This window comes from Cyrtonyx montezumae, unplaced genomic scaffold (genome assembly GCF_038088225.1).
Source record: "Cyrtonyx montezumae isolate F1298 unplaced genomic scaffold, pur_monq_1.0 scaffold_8, whole genome shotgun sequence".
Classification (NCBI taxonomy): domain Eukaryota; kingdom Metazoa; phylum Chordata; class Aves; order Galliformes; family Odontophoridae; genus Cyrtonyx; species Cyrtonyx montezumae.
The window spans coordinates 78,371,929-78,395,110 of NW_027072089.1; the positions used below are offsets into that span (position 1 = coordinate 78,371,929).

General features: G+C 35.0%; 1 protein-coding gene across 1 annotated transcript in view; it reads left to right on the forward strand.

Annotated features, from left to right (window-relative positions):
* The window catches only part of EXOC2 (exocyst complex component 2), a 127,912-nt gene that overhangs the window by 51,195 nt on the left and 53,535 nt on the right, over nt 1–23,182 (forward strand). The window contains exons 8-14 of the mRNA XM_065753320.1: nt 408–553; nt 649–730; nt 1,161–1,263; nt 4,883–5,001; nt 16,024–16,149; nt 18,922–19,046; nt 23,030–23,098. Of these exons, the coding sequence (XP_065609392.1) occupies nt 408–553; nt 649–730; nt 1,161–1,263; nt 4,883–5,001; nt 16,024–16,149; nt 18,922–19,046; nt 23,030–23,098 (770 nt within the window). The remainder of the gene's footprint in view (nt 1–407; nt 554–648; nt 731–1,160; nt 1,264–4,882; nt 5,002–16,023; nt 16,150–18,921; nt 19,047–23,029; nt 23,099–23,182) is intronic.

Consider the following 23,182-nt stretch of genomic DNA (forward strand, 5'->3'; position numbering starts at 1 on the left):
GCATTAATTAACATAATGAAATTATACTTTTCTAAGAGAGAAAACTTTCTGTGACTTTTTCTATATCCTGAGATGCATAATTTAGTTGTAAAAATGTAGATCTGGAGCCAAAGCAAACTATAAAATATCTGCAACAAAGTTAGGCATTTGAAATAGGAAAGAGTGATTGTTTTTAATTGCACAGGGGTCTTACCACATTAAAATGCTAAGTGGTTCTCTCTGAAATAGTACTTCATCAGTTGTAAAATGTTAAAACTGTTGAACAGAAGAAAAAATGAAGACTTAGCAGTAATTATTTGTTCTCTAAAAAGCTTAAATGAAGATGAAAATGAGGAGAATCTGCATATGATCTAAACCCATGCCTTAACTTACTCCACTTTCCTTTAACTTCATCCTTTTTAAAATAGGAGCCAGTAACACAGCAGATACTTTATTCCAAGAAGTGCTGGGCCGCAAGGATAAAGCTGATTCAACAAGAAATGCACTCAATGTTCTTCAGCGTTTTAAGTTTCTTTTCAACCTTCCATTGAATATTGAAAGAAATATCCAGAAGGTATAGTCCTTTAAAGATGCTTCTCTCTTTTCTGAAATTACCGTTACCTTTTAACAAATATAAATGTTGATTTGATTTTTGTTGTTGTTTTTAAGGGTGATTATGATGTGGTTATTAATGATTATGAAAAAGCCAAGTCACTCTTTGGAAAGACGGAAGTTCAAGTATTCAAAAAATGTAAGATGTGGATTGTATTACTTCTATTTCTTCTCAACTTATAAGCTAAAATGCACATAGTTTAAAGAGACATATGATTTTAATCCTTAAGAGTTATGGATTTATAAGAATAATTAAAAAGTATTTCTAGAAAATTTTCTAAGCGAGATATATTCTTCAAAATATGGAATTGCAGCCAAATTCGCTTATTTATTAAGATTAGGCATTTGATAGAGGGGAAAAAAAAGGTTACAGTGACTAAGAATGGGACTGTGGATAGTTCTCTCTGACATCTAGTTGAAAATTAGATCTGTTGTAGATGAAAATGCCAGGTACATGTTATAAAATTTTTTCCATAATAAATCCAAAAGTGTCTGATGTCCTAGAAATGTAATTTTCAGTTCATGCTACTGCTGAAGCTGCAGATTAGATTTATTTCCTCACCCCCTAGATTATGCTGAAGTTGAAACCAGAATAGAAGCTCTAAGAGAACTTCTATTGGATAAACTCCTTGAAACTCCATCAACATTGCATGATCAGAAGCGTTATATAAGGTAATCATTTGATTTGTGTCTTCTTCAGGTATATGGTGTCAGATGTATGTTTTAATCTGCCCTAAATAGGGTTGTGACTATTTCTGTGATAGTTCAAATACTGATTTTAAAGCTGCAAATAGATTGTTATGATTTTATAAATACACAATGATTTTAGATTGATGCTAGATTGTTTATGGAGTGATTGAATTTTTTTTAAATCATAAAGGTATGTTTAGATTCATTGCTTTTTCTTAAACCATCTCATTCTAAGCCATGTCTGAAATGATCACTTGTAAGATGCAGATCTCAAAACACTGCTTATGAATTTGTACTACATTTCAGCTTGGTATTCAAATTGAATCATTTTGAATTGGATAATAGGTTTTAATTAGGCATGAGTTTAAATTTAGTTTTGACTCTTTTACTATTCATTCTAAATAATGAATTGCCTTTGCATTTCATGAACATTTACCAGTTCCCTAGTTTTCATTAAAGTTGCTATATTTGCTCTCATTCTGAAAGGTTATGTCATAGTCAGTGGTAGGAATACTGATATGAGCTGGTTGGACCTTCTCCTAAAGCCTGCTTTACTATCCTTGAAGACAGAACTTAGAGCACTCTGAAACATCTGATGACTTGGAAGCTTTTAAGACCTAGGTGTTTGGAGGTCTCCCGGTGTGGCTTGATATTCTTAGTGTTTTTTTTCCACTGATCTTAAAAGTTGTAGACCAAATGCAGTGTGCATGTGGCATTCTTAGAAATCTGATGCCTGTGTGAAGTCTTCAGTTTTTTTTGTCTTCACTAGGCCTAATTTCACCGACAAGGAGTACTGGAGTCTTCTGCCCCTTTGCTTTGTTACTTTATGAGGACAATGACCAGTGTACATTTATGTAGAGTGCTTCTCATTCTTCTAGGTGCCATGTAAATATTACACATTTATTAGAGTTAAGTTTTAAGATGAGTAGTGTTAAACATTTGTGTGTCTTGAAAAGGGCTATTGTTTCTCTTTTTCTATTTCAGTCCTGAAAAACCTTAAAAATAACCTCTTTATCTAAGCTAAGTCTTACAAACTCTTCTTCAGATTCTTTGGAAGAATGAGTTGTATATGCTTCTGTTTCTGTGCATGTTTTTTGTTTTCTTTTGTTTTTTAAGATTTTTTTTTCCAGTCCCATATCTTGAGTTTTATTGAATCTTTGAGACTATCCCAATCTACGTTAAAACAAACTTTGTTCATGTAACCAGATATATTCCACGTGTAGAACAGGATAGTGAAGGAGAGCAAGGAGTATACCAATCTGAAATAGTTTTGTGATAAAGAATTTAGAAGCCCAACATAAAAAGCCGTTAAATTAAATTCAGTATACTAGGTATGCTGACCTGGTTATTCTAGTTTGTTTCGTGGAGGCAAGGCATGAAGAAAACTTGCTTGAGAGTATTTCAGTTAAATGAAATTTAGTGAAATCCTAATTCTAAAATAATTTCCATAGAAACTCCTTCTTTTTAGAGATTTTTTCCTTCCTTGATATGTTCTTTTTGTATATCTCCGATATCTAAGCCAGAGTGATATCTGAAATGCTGTGCTCTTACCAAGATATTCAATATATGTATGTGTGCAGATATGTGTAGGTATGAATGTGCATATATGTATATATTCAATCTTCATAATTAAGCTTCAGTTCATATTTTCTCCTTAATTTACTACATTCTTTACACTGGTCATTATTTTATACTGTTCAGAAACTGTTTAACATACCACTGAAAAAGTAAGGAGATGCATTATTTCCAATGCCAGCAGTATTTTTTTAACTTCGTGTCTAAACAATGACTAAAGTCCCCCTAAATGCTGAAGAAAGACTTGAGCTCATAGTTTATAAATATCGCCCTGTCAAAATGGTTGGTTGTGTAATGTTCTCATCTATCTCACCGATTGTACTTTGACAGTTTATTTTGTTTGTGGAAGTACTGCAGACAAGGAGACAAGATTTTGCAGTACAGTCCTGATTAACTTTAGGCATTATTGTAATAACATCACTTTTGTGAAGCAGTTAAACATCCACTGTACCGTTTAAGAGAAGTCAGTGTACTTCATCTTTAGCATCTTGAATTTTTGAATTTGTCCTGTGTCTCTTTAAAGCAGAATATAATGTAGCACGTGAAATAGTAGAGCAGCTACTGCTTTTTGAAAATAGTCGTTTGATATTACTGTAGTTATGTAGTCATAAATGCCATGCGTTAGATTACACTATTTCTGTGTTCTTTTAGGAATCAAAAACAGCTGTGGCTTCTGTACTCTTCTCTCCCCAAAAACAGAACATTTGTTTGTTTGTTTTTACTGTCAGTAATTAAGAACCCCTGTCAGACAGCACAGAATGTTTGAGGTGGGAGACCATCAGATCCAACCACTGCTCAAGCAGGGGTACCCTCTGGGCTGCCCAGGACCATGTCTAGATGGCTTTTGAGCATCTCCAAGAAGGGAAACTCTACAGCCTCTCTGGGCAGCCTGTTCATCCTTTTCATTACCCTATATGCATGTAAAATAATATGAGGGCCGCTCCAGAAGTAATGACTCCTGGTTTTTCACGTTGGCCTTTGGCTTCAGAGGCAGGTGTTGGTGGTATGGCAGTAGAGGCTAAACCTTCCTACCAATATACTGTGTTACATTTGTTGCTGTATGACAGAAGGCAACAGAGGAGTTGTCTGACATGTAAGTGGGCATGAAACAAAGGTGTGTTATTAAATTCCTCTGTGTGGGGAAAAAAATGGCACCCATTGACATTCTCTGATGTTCCTGAACATTTATGGAGACCAAACAGTGGATGTGAGCACAGTGAGGCAGCAGGTGGTGTGTTTCAGTTGGGGATGACAGTAGGTCACCTCTGCTGGGACAGATTTTCATAAGCACAGCATGCAGGCTCTTTTTCATCACTGGTGAAAATGCATAGCTAAAAATGGTGACTGTGTTGAAAAGTAGTGTTTGTAGCTGAGAATTTGTTCTTTGTAGCTATTGTAGTTTCCGTGGAAATAAATAGGGGAGGCATTACTTTTGGAGTGATGTGTGTATGTATATACATGTAAATAAAATACACTTCCACAGTGTGTGCACATCCTAATGGGAAAAAAAGAGAAAATGAAACAATGGTACAACCAGGAGCTTAATTTACATTTGCCAGTGCATATCCATGCTAGAATTAATGAGCCACCAAAATTAATTCCTTCTATACTTGCCTGTTCCAATAGAGACATACAAAGTGGGGAGCAAAGTACCATATGTTATATGCTTGAGGTGTCATCAGTGGTTTCAAGTGAGACATGAAGTACTGATTAGCAACTTTGACAGAGAGAAGGCTTGGTTACCAGAGAATGCTTCCGGAGGCACAATGGAAAATACGTATTAGTCTGATATTCAGTATATATGCTTTTGTTTATTATTGCAAGGGGTTTTTGCTGGAATTTTGCTTCTCAAAATTAGGAAGTGAGATTACAAGGTTTGTGTTTGCATTGGGTACAAGTTCTTGAATTTTTTAAGTTACATATCTGTGTGTGTATGTGTATAAATATATGTATAAATATATTTCTGTTTTAATAAGGCCTTTAGTGTGTCAAGTCAGAGCTGTGATTTTTGGCTTGGTTTTTACAGATATCTTTCTGATCTTCATGCTCCTGGGGACCCTGCTTGGCAGTGCATTGGTGCTCAGCATCAGTGGATTCTGCAGCTCATGCACAACTGTAAGGAGAGCTATGTTAAAGAGCAAAAAGGTAAGGATATTTTTTTGTTATATATATGTATATGTCACTTAGGAATTTGGCATTGACTTTTCTTTGACAAATTTTAGTGTATAAATGATACTTTTTTTTTTCTCCCCTTAATTTTGACAGCTTTTCATGAAGCTGGATACTGACTTTTTTCTCTTTATTTTGTAAGAAAAAAATACCTGTTGTAATTTTGTTTTTGTTTAACTTAACAATTTTAAGCTTCTTAAATGGGAAAAGCATTAAATCTCCATCATATGTCTGAGGTTTACTATTCTCTAGAAATACTACTAGAAGGTCACATTAAATCCACCATTTATATTTCTTCCCCATGCAGTATGCCAGTAGTAAGTAGCTATGGAGAATATTGAAGTACCACATGGTAAAGTGTAATTTCTTGATATGTAGTAAATGATAATACAGGGTTCTCTTTTTGTTTTGTTTTTCCCCTGTAAAGTTTCAAAACTGATTCTTCTTAGGCAGTCCCAGACCTGTGGGACTGTCCAAGAGTTCAATTTGTCCATGTTACATTAAGAGCTATATGAATACTTAGTTGTATTCTGTCTAGTTCTGCCAGAGCTCTTCCTTGAAGAAGTGCACCCTCAATTGATACTTTACAGGTGTGGAAGCAATTTAGTTACCAGTCATAATCCATCTCATCTTTGTATTTTCAAAAGGGAGTAGGCAGGAGGCTATAGACCTGGTGTTTCTAGTAGTAAAATCTGCATTAGAAAAATGAAAATACTGTCTTGTTAAGATTTCTTGAGAAGCAAGTTTGCTGATATTCCTGAAATGAGTAGGCTTATTGGAGTCTGACTTGGCTTGTAGGTAATTCCCACGTTCAGTTTTGCTGCTGTGTGTCCCAAACCGAGAAAGGTGTTCTCCTCTGAGAAGCACCAAGAATTTTACTTAGAGCTGTGGCAGATAAGTGCTGTGAAATTAATTGCTGCAGTATGCTTACATTTTCTTCTTTAGCAGAGATTACAACTTCAGGTGTAGTGTTTGTGGAGTGCATCATTGGCAGTGATGTCAATAAGTTTTCGATTAAATTATGCACATACTTTTCTACAACACTTATTGAGTACTGTGGGACCAGCTGGAATGCCAGGCTGATTTCTTGTCCTCTTAGTCAAAATCCAGAATGTTTCCAAAACCTCCTCATCTCTCATCCTTCCCGCAAACCTGAGAGACCCAACCCTGCAGTATATATCTGTCAAGGCTACTGTCAATGATTCTAAGTTTTATTTCTCTCTTGTCAGTTGCAGAACATTATATTGCTTCTTAGCAAGAAAAAATAGGGGCAGAAAGATGCGGTCTATATAATTTTGATATGCATCCTCCGGTAATTAATCAAAAATGGACTCAAATTCCTTGGCTTGTCTTGAAAATCTTAACCTTTTTTATGTTTTTCTTGCAACAATTCTGCTTACCTCAGCCTTTATATCAGAGGAACTTCTTATGTTAGCAGCTTTGTTTGGCTCACAGATGGAGGAATTTGCATAGCTTGTCTGCCTGGTGAATGCATGTATGAATAGTTAATATTTGCATGGAAAAGAAAATGCTAATATAGTGTGACTTCTATTAAAGAGCTAGTGTAGTGACATTTAAATAGTTTTCTTTCATCCTTTTATATGGTCCTTAGTGATGTAGTTTTTGCACATGCTGTGAAACACTCGAGAGTTGATCCTGGTTCATGGTATTCCTAATGCAGTATCTACCTGAGCAAAGGAAAGTTGCTAAACTCAATTTCTTCTTTCCATGGATCTTTAATTTTAACATACGCCAGAGGGGAGAAGGCGAAGAGAAAACTTGGAAGAGTTGGTGTTAACTGTCAAGTAGAACAGTGCTGACTGTGATAAGAGACTTGGCATCTGTTTTCATTTACTTTTATTGATGTATAATTTTCTAGAAGGAGAAGAGTGTTTTTTCACTCGGATGTCTAATTCGTTTTGCATGACTTTGAGGTCTCTAATCATCTTGAAATCAGAAATCAGTTTTATGTATTCATAAAATCAGAAGTTATTTTTTAGAATGTGGTAGTAAATTTTCAAACTAGCATCCTCCTTAAAACATGCTTCCAGAGTAGCTTTTGTACGTAAGTGTTTGAGGGAGGGGATAGGTCATAATGTTGACAGCCTCTTGAGAAATGCATTAGATATTTTTCTAGTTTTCTCTTCTGAGCATGGATAATATATTTTCTCTCTAGCCATTGGTGTATGCTAGAATATGTGAATACTCCCACCTTGAACATACCAGCAATGGTGGCTGATATTAGCTGTTTTTTGGCTGACTGTGAACCTGTTCAAGCTGACTGAGTCAAAACTCAGTGGAGACAGTTTGTATTTATTTATGCATTTGTGTACATATGTTTTATTTTTCAACTTTAAATTGAGTTTGTGCGGAATAATTTTGCTGTTGACTTAGTATTTTTCAAAGCAAACGAGAGCTTTAAGTTGTTACACGTGATGAATTTGACTACCTGAAATGGATCTGTAATTAGACAAAGAACCTTTGCTTTTCTTATCTGGAGAAGTCTTCTATTGACATTCCTGGACAGGAGTTTAGTAGCTAACCACAAAACACCAAATGTTCTCAAATAATTTATTTTTGGGTCATGATTGGGAAGAGATGGCTACCGTTGCAGTTATTTCCTGTGCAGGCTAAAAAACAAAATTAAATGCATAAAGGGAATTTATTCCAAATATACTCATTGATAACAAACCAACAATGTGTTTCAAGTTGTTTATGCGCTACCAGGATGATCCTTTAGTCATTGCAACTTAATACATTTTTAATACGTAGAAATAAGATCTACTCCTATCTTCTCTAAGAGATTTTGATGTATCATCTTGTCTGGGCTGCAAGTAATAACAATCAACACAAAGCTCCAACATTGACAAGAAATAAATTTAGTTTTCTGTGTCCCGTGGGGGCATTTTCAAGGCTATCCTAAGCAAAGTTAAGGAGTGGAGTGAGCTAACATATGCTGAGACAGTTGGAAGTGCTGACAGGAGACTGCAAATGATTTAGGGTATATATGTAGATACCAGAATAACATAAATAGAAATATTCTTAAATCTCTAAGTGTAAATCTTTCATACTCCTTGTTACTCTAATATGTAAAATAAGCATAGAACAGCTTCTGTTCTTGTCTGCTACTAGAAATTAACTCGATTTTGTAAAAAATGCTTGCAGTTGTAGGCGTGTGAAGTATTATAGCAGAGTACAATCTCTAATGAAGCTTAAGATAAGAGAATGTCATAAAGTTACAGTGTTGTAATGATCTTGGTGATCAGTTTGAATTCATTTCTGGTGATAGCAGAAGTCCTGTGTGTTTCAAATTCTGTTTTTAATTAATCAGTTAATCCAACTTGTTTTAGTGATATTTCCAAAAATTGAATGGTATATAAAGCTTTGCAAAATTTTGGCAGAAAATTTATCAGCATGTCTTTAAGACATTAAATTTATTGTCAGATTTTTCCTTTGATTTTAATTGACAATTATTAATATATCAGATTGCTGCACACATAAGCTAGTTGGTTGCCTTTATTTCAAAGGTCTAAGTGGGATGAGAAATTTTAAGTTCCATGTACAAACGATTCATAGCTGATTTAGGATTTTGGAGTGGACTTCTCTTGAGGTATATCTATGTGTATATATTAATATACCGTTCCCTCTCAGCCTTGGACAACCCTACTGGTTTGATTAATCTCAAGTTATGCAGACTTCATTACGTACTCATATGTAGCAGTTGTTGCTCGCACATCTTTGTTTTTACTCCATCTCCTACCCCATGTAACCATAATATAACGTTCTTATTTGTGAAATAAAAAGTGCATGCAAAGATGTTCATATTCTTGAAAAACTGTTGAAATTCAAACCCATGCGTTGCAACAAGTGAATATGCATGTATGATAGCAGATAAAAATTTCTTCTGCTCTTGCATATGAGTAGCCAGGACAAAAAGAGAGAAATCCAACAACACAAAGTTGCTGGAAACATAAGGCAGTACAGGTGACACCTTGACCACAAAACTGTAATGTGAGTGTCCCTATGTAAAACCGTCCTCCTCTGATATGCAGAAGTCTTTTGTAAAAGATGCAGTTGTGGACGTGGGACTCTTGTGCAACTGCCTGGAGCTCTAGCTCTGTAGATGTAGTAAAGCTTGCAAATAAAGAGATTTGTATGTTTTCTATTTAATGTGTCTGTTTTACTAATGGGATAGGCATTTGTGCTGTTTTGTTGTTACTGAAACCATTTTATTTATTTATTATGGTTGTGAAGTGATTTCTTGAAACAATAACAGATTCTGTTTATAAATCTGATTGCTAACTGCTATTGGTGCCCACTGAAAGGGCCAAAAGCAGATAATGCTGGTTTGCTGCTTTTACTTTGTATGTAGGTAGTTGTTAGGGAGATGAAGATGCCTGATGCTAAAACAAGAATTCTTTCAATGGCTATGAATATGAAGTTTAACACAGAGTAGCACTATGCTCACTCAAAGCATTATTTTTAGTATGTCTAGCAAGAAGTACATGGATGACAAACTGAATTGTGCTGGTGGTATTTCATGCCTTTTATTAGCCATAGTCTGAATTGCTTCTTCTGAGCTTTGAACTAAGACTTGAAGAAGCCTAAGGACTTTCAGACCTGGTAGGTAACTGAAAAAGAGTTTCCTTCAACTAAAATTTTATATATTTGTAATTTTTGACTTTATTTGGCAATTTAGTATTTAGGCATAATTTTAGATCTCTATTATGGTTTATGCGTTCCAGTCTTGTTGGAGTAGAGGAAACCTGGAGGATATAATAACGTAAAATGGCATGAAAATAAATGTAAATAAATGAGATTTAGTTGAAAATTTGCCTGGGGCACTAGGCAGCTAGCCAAAATGAATTAAGCAATTAGATTCTTACTGTAAGTATCAGAACTGAAGCTATGGAGGTTGGACCGTTTCCTCTATGGCCAATGGTTATTGCTTGGGCTTTAATATTGGCTGGACAGGTTTCATGATCCTGTGAGCTAAAATGGATAGGGACTTTAAATTAGTTATCTTCAAAGTGACTGATAACATCTAGCAGGTTTTTTTTTTTTTTAGTTACATGTGATTTTAGTGCATATATGCTGTCAATCCCTTTAGAAACTAAGCCAGTAAATGGAAACACAAGTTGACAGTGTGATCTTGATACCGCTGCAAAATATATAGCCTTTCAATGTTTCCAATGTGGAGGTAGTTCTTGATACTCAGTATACTAGTTCAGTCACAGTGATGGATTTTTGTTGTTCTAACTGCTGAAAGAATACAATCTTTCAGAACTCGAATTATTGTAAAAAGCAGTACTTTTTGTGCCAGGGTAACAGCGATTTTATGTAGCATGAAGGTGGGAGATGGATACTTAGACTGCTGGTCTGCCTTCTGTGCTGAGATTCTGTTCACCATGCAGTGAATGATCTATCTTTGTTAGATCAGACAGACCAGCAAGGCTTGTGTCAAAAGGGCCTTTTCAATTTGTTATCCTAGCAGCTGGTTCTCTTCCATTGCCTTTTCTTACTGTACATCTGGAAGAAGATTTCTAGCAGCTGGGAACCATTTAGTGTCTAAACTACATCCCATGTCCGTAGCAGAAATTCTCTTTTGACAGCAGATGTCAAGCAAACCCTTAATAGGTTATTAATTAAATTTTAAAATTAATCAGTACAAAATTTGACACTAGATTTGTTTTTTGTCTTTTTACCACCTGTGTCTGTAACTTTGCTGTTGTTTAGATTTCCATTAGCAATTGTAGGGGGGCATTGTTCTTTATCTAATACTTTAAATAATAAGAACTTAGCCCACAGGTACTAAATACTGTGACTAAGAAGAAGCAGAGGTAGTTTAAAACCAAAGCTGAATAAACTGGTACCACAGAAGCTAAAGGAAGCTATTCTCTGGCCAGAATTTTACCTTGATATTTTCTGGAATCTGTTAAATCATTACATAGGAAATGAAGTGGAAGTGAACTGTTTTCAAAGTCACTGAAGATCTTAGTGTCCACTGGAGCTAGTGTAGTAAAATGACATCATTTTTGTTTATACACAGAGTATGAACTATTTGGCTTTTGCTTCAGAGTACTTTGGCCTGCAGGACTGACAATAAGGTTTACCCTTACGTTGCAAAATACTTAGAACACCACTCAAAATAACAGTAGACCCAATTGCCCTTTTTGTGGTGAACCAAAAAATGGTTTCATTCTACAGTTGGGATAACAAAGGCTAGCTTTAAAATTTAAAAAAAAAAAAGTCTTAATTTTTAAATATATTCCCAAAATGTTCTCTCTCTAAAGTAGAGCGATTTAATCTCCATACTCATCTCACTAATCACAGCTAGAAATGCTGCCCATTTTCTTGTTGATGATTTAAAAATGTCAAATTCCAAATAAATGTTTATGTAATGTTAGAAAGAAAAGGGTACTCAAGAAGAAAAAAGAAAATGCAGTCATTCATCTGCTGAGCAGGTTAATTTTTAGGTAATTTCTTCTGCTTGCTTTATTTCTTGCCCAGACAAATTGAAATTCTCTCTGCGGCGTCCTTGAAAGGAATCTTATCCTGCTTGTGTCAGTGCAGGCTCCAGGCACCGCGTGTTTGGTCAACAAGCAACAGTGGGTGGTCAGGCTGCAGCACAGGACAAGGGCCCGCTGTGCGCAGGAAAATATGTTCAAAGGTGTTTAAGGGTGGTAAGGAAGTCGGCCGCCCTTCAGAGCGTCCGGAGGCTATAGATCAGCCTTCCTTCACCATTGTGGCCTGTGAGAAAACTCGCTCTCAGATACATAATGGATGAAAGAATACAGTAACTGTATTCACCTGGTTGCACATCTGTAGAGGCTTTTTCTTTCCTAATCTTGCTCGTATACGTGCTATGTATATACATTTAGTCTGCGTGATGACTTGCTGTGGAAAATCATGCTGACGAATGACTCAGCCCGAGGTTGGCCACTTGTTAATGTTTTTGTTTGTAGCTGCAAAAAACGCTTTGTGTAATCCTCTGATGGTCAGTCAGTATCTTTTGCAAAGTATCTTTTGCAAAAAGCCTTTTAAAAAGCTTCAGGTGACTGGTACGGATGTAGCCAGCTGGCATCCGGAGGTGGGATTCCCCCGGTGCCCTGAGGAGCCCAGACCTGTGAGGCGGCAGTGGGAACCAGGCAGAGCTATGGCCTGGCAGCTCTGTGGCACCTCTTTATACTTAGTTTTGTAATTGTTATGAAACATAAAACTCAAGCTGCTTTCAGAGATTTCAGTTGTTGAGCATGAAAAAGTCTTATTTTAGGCACATTTCATGCTAGTTGTCTTTTTATATCAAGGGTGCAGCACAGTGCATGCCAGGAGCGTGCAGACAGCATGCACAAAAACTCAAGGCATATGCATCAGTATCATAAACCATGTATTGAGTCTAGCTCTGATTAATTTGGAGGAAAGCGGAAAATATAGTAAATGACCTCAAAAAGCATTGTGCTTTTTTCTTTTTTGAGATTTTTATTCTTATGATATCTTACTGCACTAAAGCAGAGGTCTGAAAAAAAGACAGTGCTCTTTCTATCTCACACAGTATCTTAATTAATTTTATTCTACATACGTTGTTCACAAAAAAAATTGAAGCCCAGTAAAATCACTTAAAAAGAAAAAAATAAAGCAATGTTAGGTTTCTGAAAACTTGTTTGATTGTGTGATTTACAGTTGCCAATGTAATTATTTATAATGAAATTAATTATACTTCTGTTTTGTCACGACTGTTTGATAAGAGAGGATAATGTAGTGCTCTTATTTTTCCTATGGTTAAATATACACTTGACATGGGAGTCAGACAGATATGCCCCATGTAGATGCTGTTTTGTTGTTCTTTTTTGGTGGGGGGGGGGAGAAAAACGACAAATTGAAAATTACTGTAGCTTCAAAGATGCGGTATATTTTTATAAAACGAGTGTCGGTGAATATGTGGTATCTTAAAAGGTATTAGACCAATAAAATGTTTATTTCTAAAAACTTGAGATAGCTATCCTATATTCAGGATCTAAAAAAGTAGAAATTCCATACAAAGCAAAAAATGAACAGCAGTAAAATTAGTATTTGAGTAATTCATTTAGCTTTATAAATATTATTGTCTACAGTCCACACTAACATTAATTAATTGCATTACATTGTGTGGCTAAGTTTAAGCTCATGGCTCCAGAGAAGGAATGAGGTGGGTTGGAAGAAAAAGTGTTTGTAAGTCAACTCCCACTTTTTTTTTTTAGTATAAGATTTATGTGTTAGCATGTAGTCTTCAAGCGCTATCTTCTGGTCAAGTGGAAGCAAGATCAGCTTTGCTAATGAAGTCCAGATGTTTATTAGTCCTGAGGGTATATGTGCTGTTGTAGTTCCCTGCTGCTGTGTTATAGTTGCTTGTAATGCTAGACAACCAATTAAGAAATTAGTTCATGTTAAACTTTCTTTTCCTGGTATGGCTGCAAACTGATGATGTGGTTTTTCTGGTGGAACAAGAGAGTATTCTTTACGTGTTTTCTGTTACTGGTGAATATATAAACCGTTTGGGCAGTGTGGGGTTAGTATATCATCAGCAATACAGGATTTTAAGGTTTTCAGCTCCCTCAGACAAATGGTTTTAATTGAACTAATTCACGTTAAGATGTTTTGGTAAGTGTATCTGTTTTTCTTAATTCTGAGGTCTAATTGGCTCTGTCATTTTTAGAGACCATCTGTTTATAAGAAATTCCTCATATTAACAAGGTGTTTGAGGGGTGAAAAGGTAAATTCTATACGAAGACATCAAAGAGGGAAGTTTTGGTGTATCGTGCCTTTTTCTAAACACAGGTTTTGTCAAAATAGGATTGCTACTTTTTATTTTAAAATATAAAATATGTATATAAATTTGCTTTTTTACTAGCAATGCCTGTAAGAGTTCTGATTTGTCTTTGGGCATGTTTTTTTTTCCAACCTAATAAAAGATAGATGTTTTGAATCTCAATCATATTTTTGTGGAAACCAAAGAACTATGGGAGACACTGGAAACTTCTCAATATTTTCTATAATTATTCTTTTTTTATTATTATTATGGAAAGATTCTCTACAAATTCTCAGATGTATCTTTTTTTATTTTTTTGGTTGTTGGTTTCTAAAGCTAGAGAGAAATAGATTTGTTTCCCCTTTGTTCTGCAAGGTTGATCAGAAGTTTTCACACTAATTAATTATTGCAAATCTATAACATTTAAGATATGCTTTAGTAATCACATTAAATCCAAATGTAGATGATATGCAACCTTACGCCAGATCTGTGTTGTGTGGACAGTTTAGTTGTACCTGTTCATAATTAACTGTTTGCATTTGCAGCATGTGTACCTACTTCTAAAACTTCTGTTAACTTTGTTTTTTTCTTTCCTCGTTATTCTCCGGTTTTAGTTGATGTAGAAGGAAAAGCTTTTCCCCAATTCTTACTCAAACTCACAGTAAAAATTGTTCATGGTGCCAGTCACCCATGGCAGTAGATTCCATATAGCTGAAAGCTCACTGATTTTAAAGGTCTTGTAAATATAAACTAGTGTTAGTAAGTGCAGTTATACAGTCAACAGAATGATAATGCAGACCAGAGATAGCTGGGTTCATCGAGTCAATTAGAGCAGTGTGTCTGTGGCAGCTTTTAACTGCAGCAAATGTGTCTATTTGCGTAGGTGTTTTATAGTGTGAACAGTAACAAGATGAATCAAGGAACTGACCATTAGCTCTGTAATGACAGTGCCTCCTTGAGGCCACAGGAAATTTCTTAAAAAGCCATTAATGTAAGAGGAAGAATTCTCTTCAAAAACAGCTTTGGAAGTCTGCAATAAGCTTCACAATGCTTAATATTGTTCTTTCAACTCCAGCTTCTGAAATAGAGTGGTTTGCTGTTATCTTTGCTGTTATCTTTACTGCTATGCTGCTTTGACAGCAGCACAAATTCAGAATAAGTAAGCTTCAAATCTGTTTTATTTTGTGTTACTCTCGAACCCATGTACGGTAAAGTTAGAGCTAGTGCTTTTTACTCTGTGGCCTTGCTGTTGTTTTAGGTGAATCTAGGTTTTGATGGGAAAACTAAAGCAACGTAAACTCAAACTCTGAGATTCTCACTATAAAATTCATTATGAATTGTGGTTAATTTCATTGGTATACACCACAGTTGGACACTGAAGATACCATTTTTGTGATTACTTTCAGAAATGTGTCTATAAAGTGAAATGTGTAAAGTGGCAATTTAGACTCACAGAGAAATACAGTACTTTGATATGCTTAAAAAAATAATAATCATGATCTAATCATTGTGATATGGCTGTTTTCCAAAACATTTATTATCCTCCAAGTATCCACTTCTTCAAAGTTAGATCATTGTTTAGGACTAAGTTACAGTGATCTACGTGTGGACAGATATTCTAGGAAATAGAATTAGTTGAAAACAGTAACTCTGGTTCTCTGCAAAATATTGTGTGTGTTTTTATCTGTGTATACATACAAGATGATTTATAGCTATACACAAGAACACAGTGCTGTTAGTTTATCTGCTTCATGATGGATGGGCTCTTACAGCCTGAATTCTGTGCAGGTCAAATATCTAAGAAACAGTTGAATGCTCTGCCCTTTACAGCTTAACTAGATCAGCAAACCTTTATCGTGGAAAAGTATATTCAGTCATGTGCCATGAGAAAGTGTGTGTCATGCCATTAATGTCATATAAATACATATTTATCCATGTCTTTCAAGCAATTAATGGTAGAGCCTTAGCTCTGTAAAAGCTGAGACATATAAATGAGAGAATATTTCTCACTAGATATTACTGTTTCTGGCTTTGTTATGAGAGTCAAAAGCAGTGTTATTGAATAGCATTGAAGTGGACATACAAACATTATTAAATAAGCAATATTAAGAATATTCTTGCTAGATAACTTCAGTTTTGTAACACTTCCAAATTAAATTAGAACACATTTGCATTTTCATATCGATTGACTGTTGTCCTTCCTTTCTCTTCAGGCACCTCATTGCTCCACAGCTCCATGCTAGACCTGGACAGTGATGTACGTCCATCTCCAATTGGCCACCTCAGTCAAACAGCTTCACTGAAAAGAGGCAGCAGTTTTCAGTCTGGCCGTAATGATGGTAGGCAGCTGTTTTATTAGGAAATGTATACCTGCAGTTACTATGTACTATGTTCACTGTGTTGCATAGCCAGAAGGACAAACAGAAACCCAGAATCTGTTTGTTGTATCTGTTTTTTGTTATTTACAGTCACCTTTACTAGTGCTAGTCACTGCTACAGGTTGTCTTACAACATCTCTGTAAAGAGAAAGTCTTGGAGGTAAATTATGGAACCTTGCTTTAAATGTTAAACATTAGGAACTCTTGTTTCTTCTTTATTCTCATGTCTTAGCATTGCTTACCAAGCCAGGCTTCTGTTTTTTGTTTTTTTTCCCTCTGGAAGCATAAAGCAGCTTGCAACTGAAATCTACTTATTAATTTTTTTCCTCGGTACCAGAATTATTTTCTTGTGTGCATAACCACCAACTTTTCCATTACTGCTGGTATACCTTTTGTGTGTGATTATGGTAGATCTCCTTGCATTTAGCTGCTCTTGTGACTTCACATACCCAATCCTGGTTCTCATTGAACACAAAGAGAGAATCACAAGCACATTACTCAGTTTGAGCAGCATTCCACTACCTCTCTGTCATGTCCGTGTCATGACTTTCACAGTGCAGCTCTGAAATCTTTTTACAGTGATATCATGGAAGACAAAATGTGTATTTCACAGGAGAGGCCATTTCTTACCAGGCTGCTTGAAATTTTGAAGCACAAATTTTAACACAAATTCTTTAAGTTTTATTTCAGAAAGTTCAGTATACGCACCAGCTGGGAGAGTCATGGGAGAGGGTATTTTGTTTTGAAATTATGCGGAAAGCAGTTTTTTAAATATCTTTCTGGCTTTATTCTGTTTTGATGTTGCTCTCTCAAATCCATGGACTTCCTTAAAAAGCATATCTATAAATGTCTGATATTTTTAAGCAAAAAGAGAAATGATGAAATTGCATCAGGTTATGATGGAGAATGTTTATATTTCAAAATGTGTATGCTTAATGCAAGCAAAGCAGTTTGAGTTTCTCTGTAGTATCTGCATGTTTTGAAGTAGTTTCTGATAACAGTATGCATGCTATGCAAAGTTGCTAAGCCACATAGATCATTTAGTTTATTTTCCCTTACTTGAATTTTGTGTGTGTATCTTGGCTTAAATACTTACATTTACTGAAGGCGATTTTAATTTAACTGATTATATTTAGCTCTAGAGTCTCATTTATGGATCTGTAACCTGCATGTACTACCTGGAAAAGATGTCTCCAAGTCTGTCAGATTCCAGAAACTGATGCTTAAACTTTCAAAGGAAAGCTGTAGGATCAAAACATCGTAATGCCTTATGAGACCAATCCGAAGGCCCTAGAGTCAGAATATGTTGTCTCTAACTTAAGTTCATTGCTATTTAGGTGCAATGCTCTTCTTACTTTTTTTTCTGTACTGCATGTGTAGAAGGCACTGAGGGCTTACCTGTCTTGCTATTCTGTATGGAGATCCAAAGCAAACAAACCTTTTTGTTTGTTTGTTTGTTTTTAAGAAGATTCAAGACCCATCTACTAATACAACAAAATAATGAGGCTTTGGTGATGACTAACATGCTGTTATGCAGCTATTAACTGGTGAACTGTTCTGTGTAGGCAATATTGTCTAGCAGATTAAAGACAAGGTTTTTTACACTTGAAGTGTTTCTGCATTTCCATGGAGCTACATAGGATAGTATTATGTTTTTACGTTCATCGTTTTATAAAAAGGCAGAAGTTTGTTTAAAATAAAATAGAAAAAAAGACAACAAAAAGGGAGGAAAAAAACTAACACCATCAACCTCTATAAAGGTGTGGCCTTTTTCCAGTATTGTGCTCATTTTACTAATGTTCTGAAGTAGTTAACATTAGTTATTGAGGTGAAATAAGTCTTTTATCATGCAAGAATTACCTATATATCATAATTTGCTGAAAGCATTATAACCAAGAAAATTTCAGTGGGGAAGGTGGGTGGTTATAGAGAATTATTTTAGTGTCATTGGCTTTCCATATTGTTTGGCACATTTCTTCTGCCCATTTTCAGCCTTCTCTTTATTTCTCCTCCCACAACCAAGAAAAGTTATCTGCTGCCAAACTAAGCTACTTTCTTTTATTAGCCAGCATACCAGTTCTCTAAAGAGGTTGGTGAAGTGGGAGATAGAATAGTATTATATGAGAATTCTGTGTTCTTCATCCAAATATCCATGCTAATTTACTGAATTCTAACAATAACGTTGGCTTCTCCCATATTCTGGAGAAAATATTTCACCATACAAATGGAAACAAAGGTGAGAGATAGGCAACCTGACCCAGGCTTTTACAATGGAAAATTCTTTGAGCTGTAAATAAAGTGGTCTTCCCATTCTCACTTCCTGCCTTGATCACAAGCCTATCCTAGCAGCCCTCTCTTCTTTGGAATCACCCCCTCACCACCTGAGACTTCTAGTGTCTTTCAAGTTATTTTACCTTTCAGTGTTTTGATGACAGAGGAACAGCTGAAAGGATTCTTGAGTGAGTTGCATTAGATACAGAATAGACTTTCTTTGTATAGGTGCATACTTTCATAGCACTGCCGTGTTGTAAGCATATGAAAGAAAAACATATTTGCATGTGTGCATGAATATATATATAGATTAGGCTGTTAGTTTTTTCCACTGGAAGGTTTTATGTAAATAATATCTTACCACTTTTGTAATACAAAGCAACAGCAAGCTCGTAGTATGCATTATATTATTAATACCATGTTTTTAATATTACTTTTCCCCTCCCATTTCCTCTCTTTTAGCCTGGCGGTACAAAGCTCCACAGCAAGTTGTGTTTGTTGAAAAGCTGACAAAACTTGTTGTAAGTCAGCTGCCCAACTTCTGGAAACTCTGGATTTCTTACGTGAATGGAAGTCTATTCAGTGAGGTATGGATTCTTGCATATAAATGAGTTCTAAATAACAAAATTCTGTAATAATTTTATTTGATGTATTATATTTAATTGGAAGAAGAGACAGCATTGTTTTGTAAGTCTCTCAGATTTTAAAAATAAATGTATTAAACTCTTACACATTTGAGAGATGCTATCTTTGGTTTATAACAAATATTGACCAGTAAAATACATACAGTGGGATAACTTTGAATTCTGTGTCTGTGTGTGTATTCCAGATGCTGGAGTCAATATCTGTGTGGTTTCACCTCTTAATCATAGTTAGCAAACTTCCCTTCTTTGATTATCTGAAAAATAGAAGTGCAAATTGTGTGAAGGGTAGAAATATACGGAAGATGAAGTTATAGAGAAAATACTTCATTTCTTCAGGAGTCCTCATTTCTTGAGCTTTAAGAATTTTGAGGTGAAGATAGGATCAATACAAGAGTTGCAAAATGACCAGGTCCAGAGTGCTGGTATGCAGTCGTACTATATAGAGTCTTGTCTGAAAGTAGCTAGCTGCAGTAGTCATCTGTGCTTCTAGTCCTTGCTCAGATTATCTACTTTCTAATTTCTGTAAATACGACGTTGATACTCCAAGTAGCAGAAGATATTAACAAAACAAACAAACAAGAAGATTGATGCCATAACATGCTATTTTTGTGTGTACACTATTTACACATTTGAAGAGGATGCATTTTACAGTTAACTCGATAATTAATAGCTTTTGGCTTTTTGTTATTGCTAAAAATTGATCACAGAATAAGTTTCACTTCACTTCTGGTCCTTAAACAGTTCTGCTCCTCCAGGAGAATTGGAGTATTGGGATGTTTCCAAGGAGTAAGTCTGACAAAGGCTAACACGTGACTTAGGCATGGTAAAATGTAGTGTTTTTTTCCCTTCAACAGATGACAAGGAGCTCGTACACACCTAGTCTACGTAACTATCACAGCAAAGTTTTGTGACTGCAAGTTGGATGCTAGTTGTTCAGGGTCCTAGAAAACTGTGAAGACAAGGTCTGCAAGGAGATGTAATTAGTGTCAGTCAGGATACTACAGAACAGATGGAAAATTAGCTAGTTTGATTCACATCTGTTTCTTTATATATATATATATATATATATATATATATATATATATATATATATATATATATATATATATATATATATATATATATATATATATATATATATATATGAACCTAAAGATTTGTGTACCTAAAGATTTGTGTACCTAAAACTTTTCTTTAATGATAACAGTATCATTTAATCTATTGAAAGTTCTTATTCTGTCATGCTTACAGTATCCTGCTGTGTTTACAAACCTAAGTCATCACAGTTGTGCTATTCCACTGGAAAATTATCTCCAAAGCAGAACTGCAGTGACAGCTGTTGTGTCATTTTACTTTTACTCTAAATAAAAAATTGACTTTTCAAGTTATCAGTTCTATTTGTTGCCACTGTCTCTTATTTACTATAATGTTTTCATGTGATGATATTCGTAAGTACTATAGTCTATATAATGATCCTTTTAGCTGCAGTGAAATAGATTCTATTCATGATCATATTTTCACTCGATAAAAATGAAAAGAAAGGTTTTACATTTACTCATAGTGTTGAGTGAAGGAAGAAGACTCTAGAATAAACTTTGGTACTGTTTTACTTTTACAAAATTTGTTCATTTCATAAGGGAAATGACAACTTTTGTATTTGATAATGGTGCTGTTGGAAATTTAACTTTACAAATTCAACTGTAAGTTGTTGTGATTTTCTTTCTCTGAGTGCAATGAAAAGGAAAGCAATTTCAAGAGAAACTGAGACTTAAACTGTAAATGAGGTTGAGAAATCTTGTTCTTGAGAGTGACTGCTAGTGGAAAATGCAGTGACCTTATGCCTCATCAAAACATGGTTTGTGTTAATTATTTAAAAAAAAAAAAAAGAGAGGTAAAGGTAGTTTTCCTGTTAGTCTGCAAGGAGGGCCAGATTCTGAGCTATGAAGAAATTCACTTCCATGTACTTTGCATCTTCTGATCCATTGGTCACATGTAAGACCATGTTCAATGTTCATCCATGTGTAAGGCCCCTAAATTGATGGAAGCAGGAGGAGGGACTGCATTCTCAATTCAAATGTTTGTGTGCCACAAGTCACCTGAGAGGAGCAAAGGGGATGGTGTGGTGTAACACAGGTTCATTCCAGGGTACCTAATACTATTTGTGTCAGCACATCTCATTCAACACTTGAGCTTGACATTTTTCTATAAAAAACCATACAGATCTCATTTGTCTTATAAGAAATATATTTACTGTTTCACTTGTTACTTGTTGTCATTGTGGATGCTTGACACTCTGGAAACAGTATCTTGACTATTACTGTTTTGTGAGAAGTCTTGTGACAATGTTACAGAAGATTGTTTCAATGGACTTGAACAAATGTACAAGACAGTAAAAATGTGGGAAGAAAATCCCTATATATGAATAATGAGATGTGTTTATTTTCTCTTGTTTGGTATTTAGGGTTTTCTGGGGAGATTTTTTTTTACTTCTGAAAGGTTAGCTTATATGCCTTAGGATATTGTCAGTTAAAGGTTTATGTGATATTTTCAACAGTTTAAAAAATGTAGTTCTTTGAATCACTCTAGGTGAAGCAGCATATCTGAGTAGTAACCGTTGGTCTTACCACAAGATAGTTTTGGTCTGTCTGTGCAGGAAAGATTTAAGATTGATCTTCAGCAAAACCACTAAGAAAAGTAAGATGTCAAAGATCTCTGAACTTTCTGTTGTTATTTAATCCAGCAGCAGGAGCATGAATTTTAATTTGGTATGAGGTTTAAAGGAATTGGCTTCTTTTCTTTTTTCTAAGGCATTAGAAAAGTGGTGATATGTGCAGCAGTAATTCTTAAGCTTTGTTCTCCTTGTCTGAAACTCTGCAGTTCAGCCTTAGAGTATAATAATTTAATAGCAGTTTATTTTCCAAAACTGTTAAGCTCTTTAGTTCTATTTTGTCTAATTTATTATGAGTTCAAAATACTTATTTTATCCTAAAAATCTGTAACTTTTGCTACAGATGGAATTCAAATAATGCAGTTATTTCCATTTAACAGTTTGAAAGTAAACTTAGTCTGCAAGTGAACTACTGTCATGTTATTTCACTCTTTGTCCAGTAGATGTTGCTCTACATATGTAAAATAGGAGATTTTCTAAGTATAAAAGTATATCTACGCTTAACTTTTTCTTTATAATTTGCTTTGTGTTCTCAGTAGACTCCACAGAAAGTAGTAACTACAAACAGGAAGACTGTTAGTCAAACCACGTTTTTCTTCAACTGTAACTGTCTCATGCAAAGTGTACTGACGTTCCTCACATTTTCAAAAATGTGAACTGTCCATGATGATGCTGATAATTTTGCAGTCTCGTTTTCAGTTAGTTGAATTATTTCAAGAATATTTTCAACAAAATACTGTTTCTAAAGGCGCATGTGCACACACACACACAAAAAAAAAAACAGCTTTAAAAAAACAAGCCATCTTCCACACGCTTTACAATTCCATATTGCTAAATTGATCTCATTGCAAGAAGTATCTGTCACTTCGTATCAGTATCCTTACCTGGATAGCTTCCAGGCTGAGAAAATCATTTCTTCATATAAATGTGATGCACAATTAGACTATGTATGTTTTAGCACTCATTAACATTTTAAATAGAATAGTTTAATTTTGTGAAGTTTGTATTATTTGAGCTACTCTTGGACTTGTCTCCAACTTCATGTCAAATAAACATTGTTTCTCAGAATTAAACATCAGCATACTGACCAACAGGAAGTAAAGGCATAGTCTTTGTCTATTCATAGTTAGTTTTTATAATTACATCACAAACTCAGTGATTGATTTTCAGTTCTTTACATTGAACCCCTTCTTTTTCAGAATTATTTGAACAGCGGTTATGAGATACTTAAACTTTTCAATTTTCTCATTTTCACCAGACTGCTGAAAAATCTGGCCAAATGGAAAAATCAAAGAAAAACGCTAGACAAAGGCAAAATGATTTCAAGGTATGTAATGAGAAGGAAACATTGCTTTCTTTCAGTTGCCCTTTCTAGCAGGATGCTTAGCATCACCACCGTGAAAATCAGAAT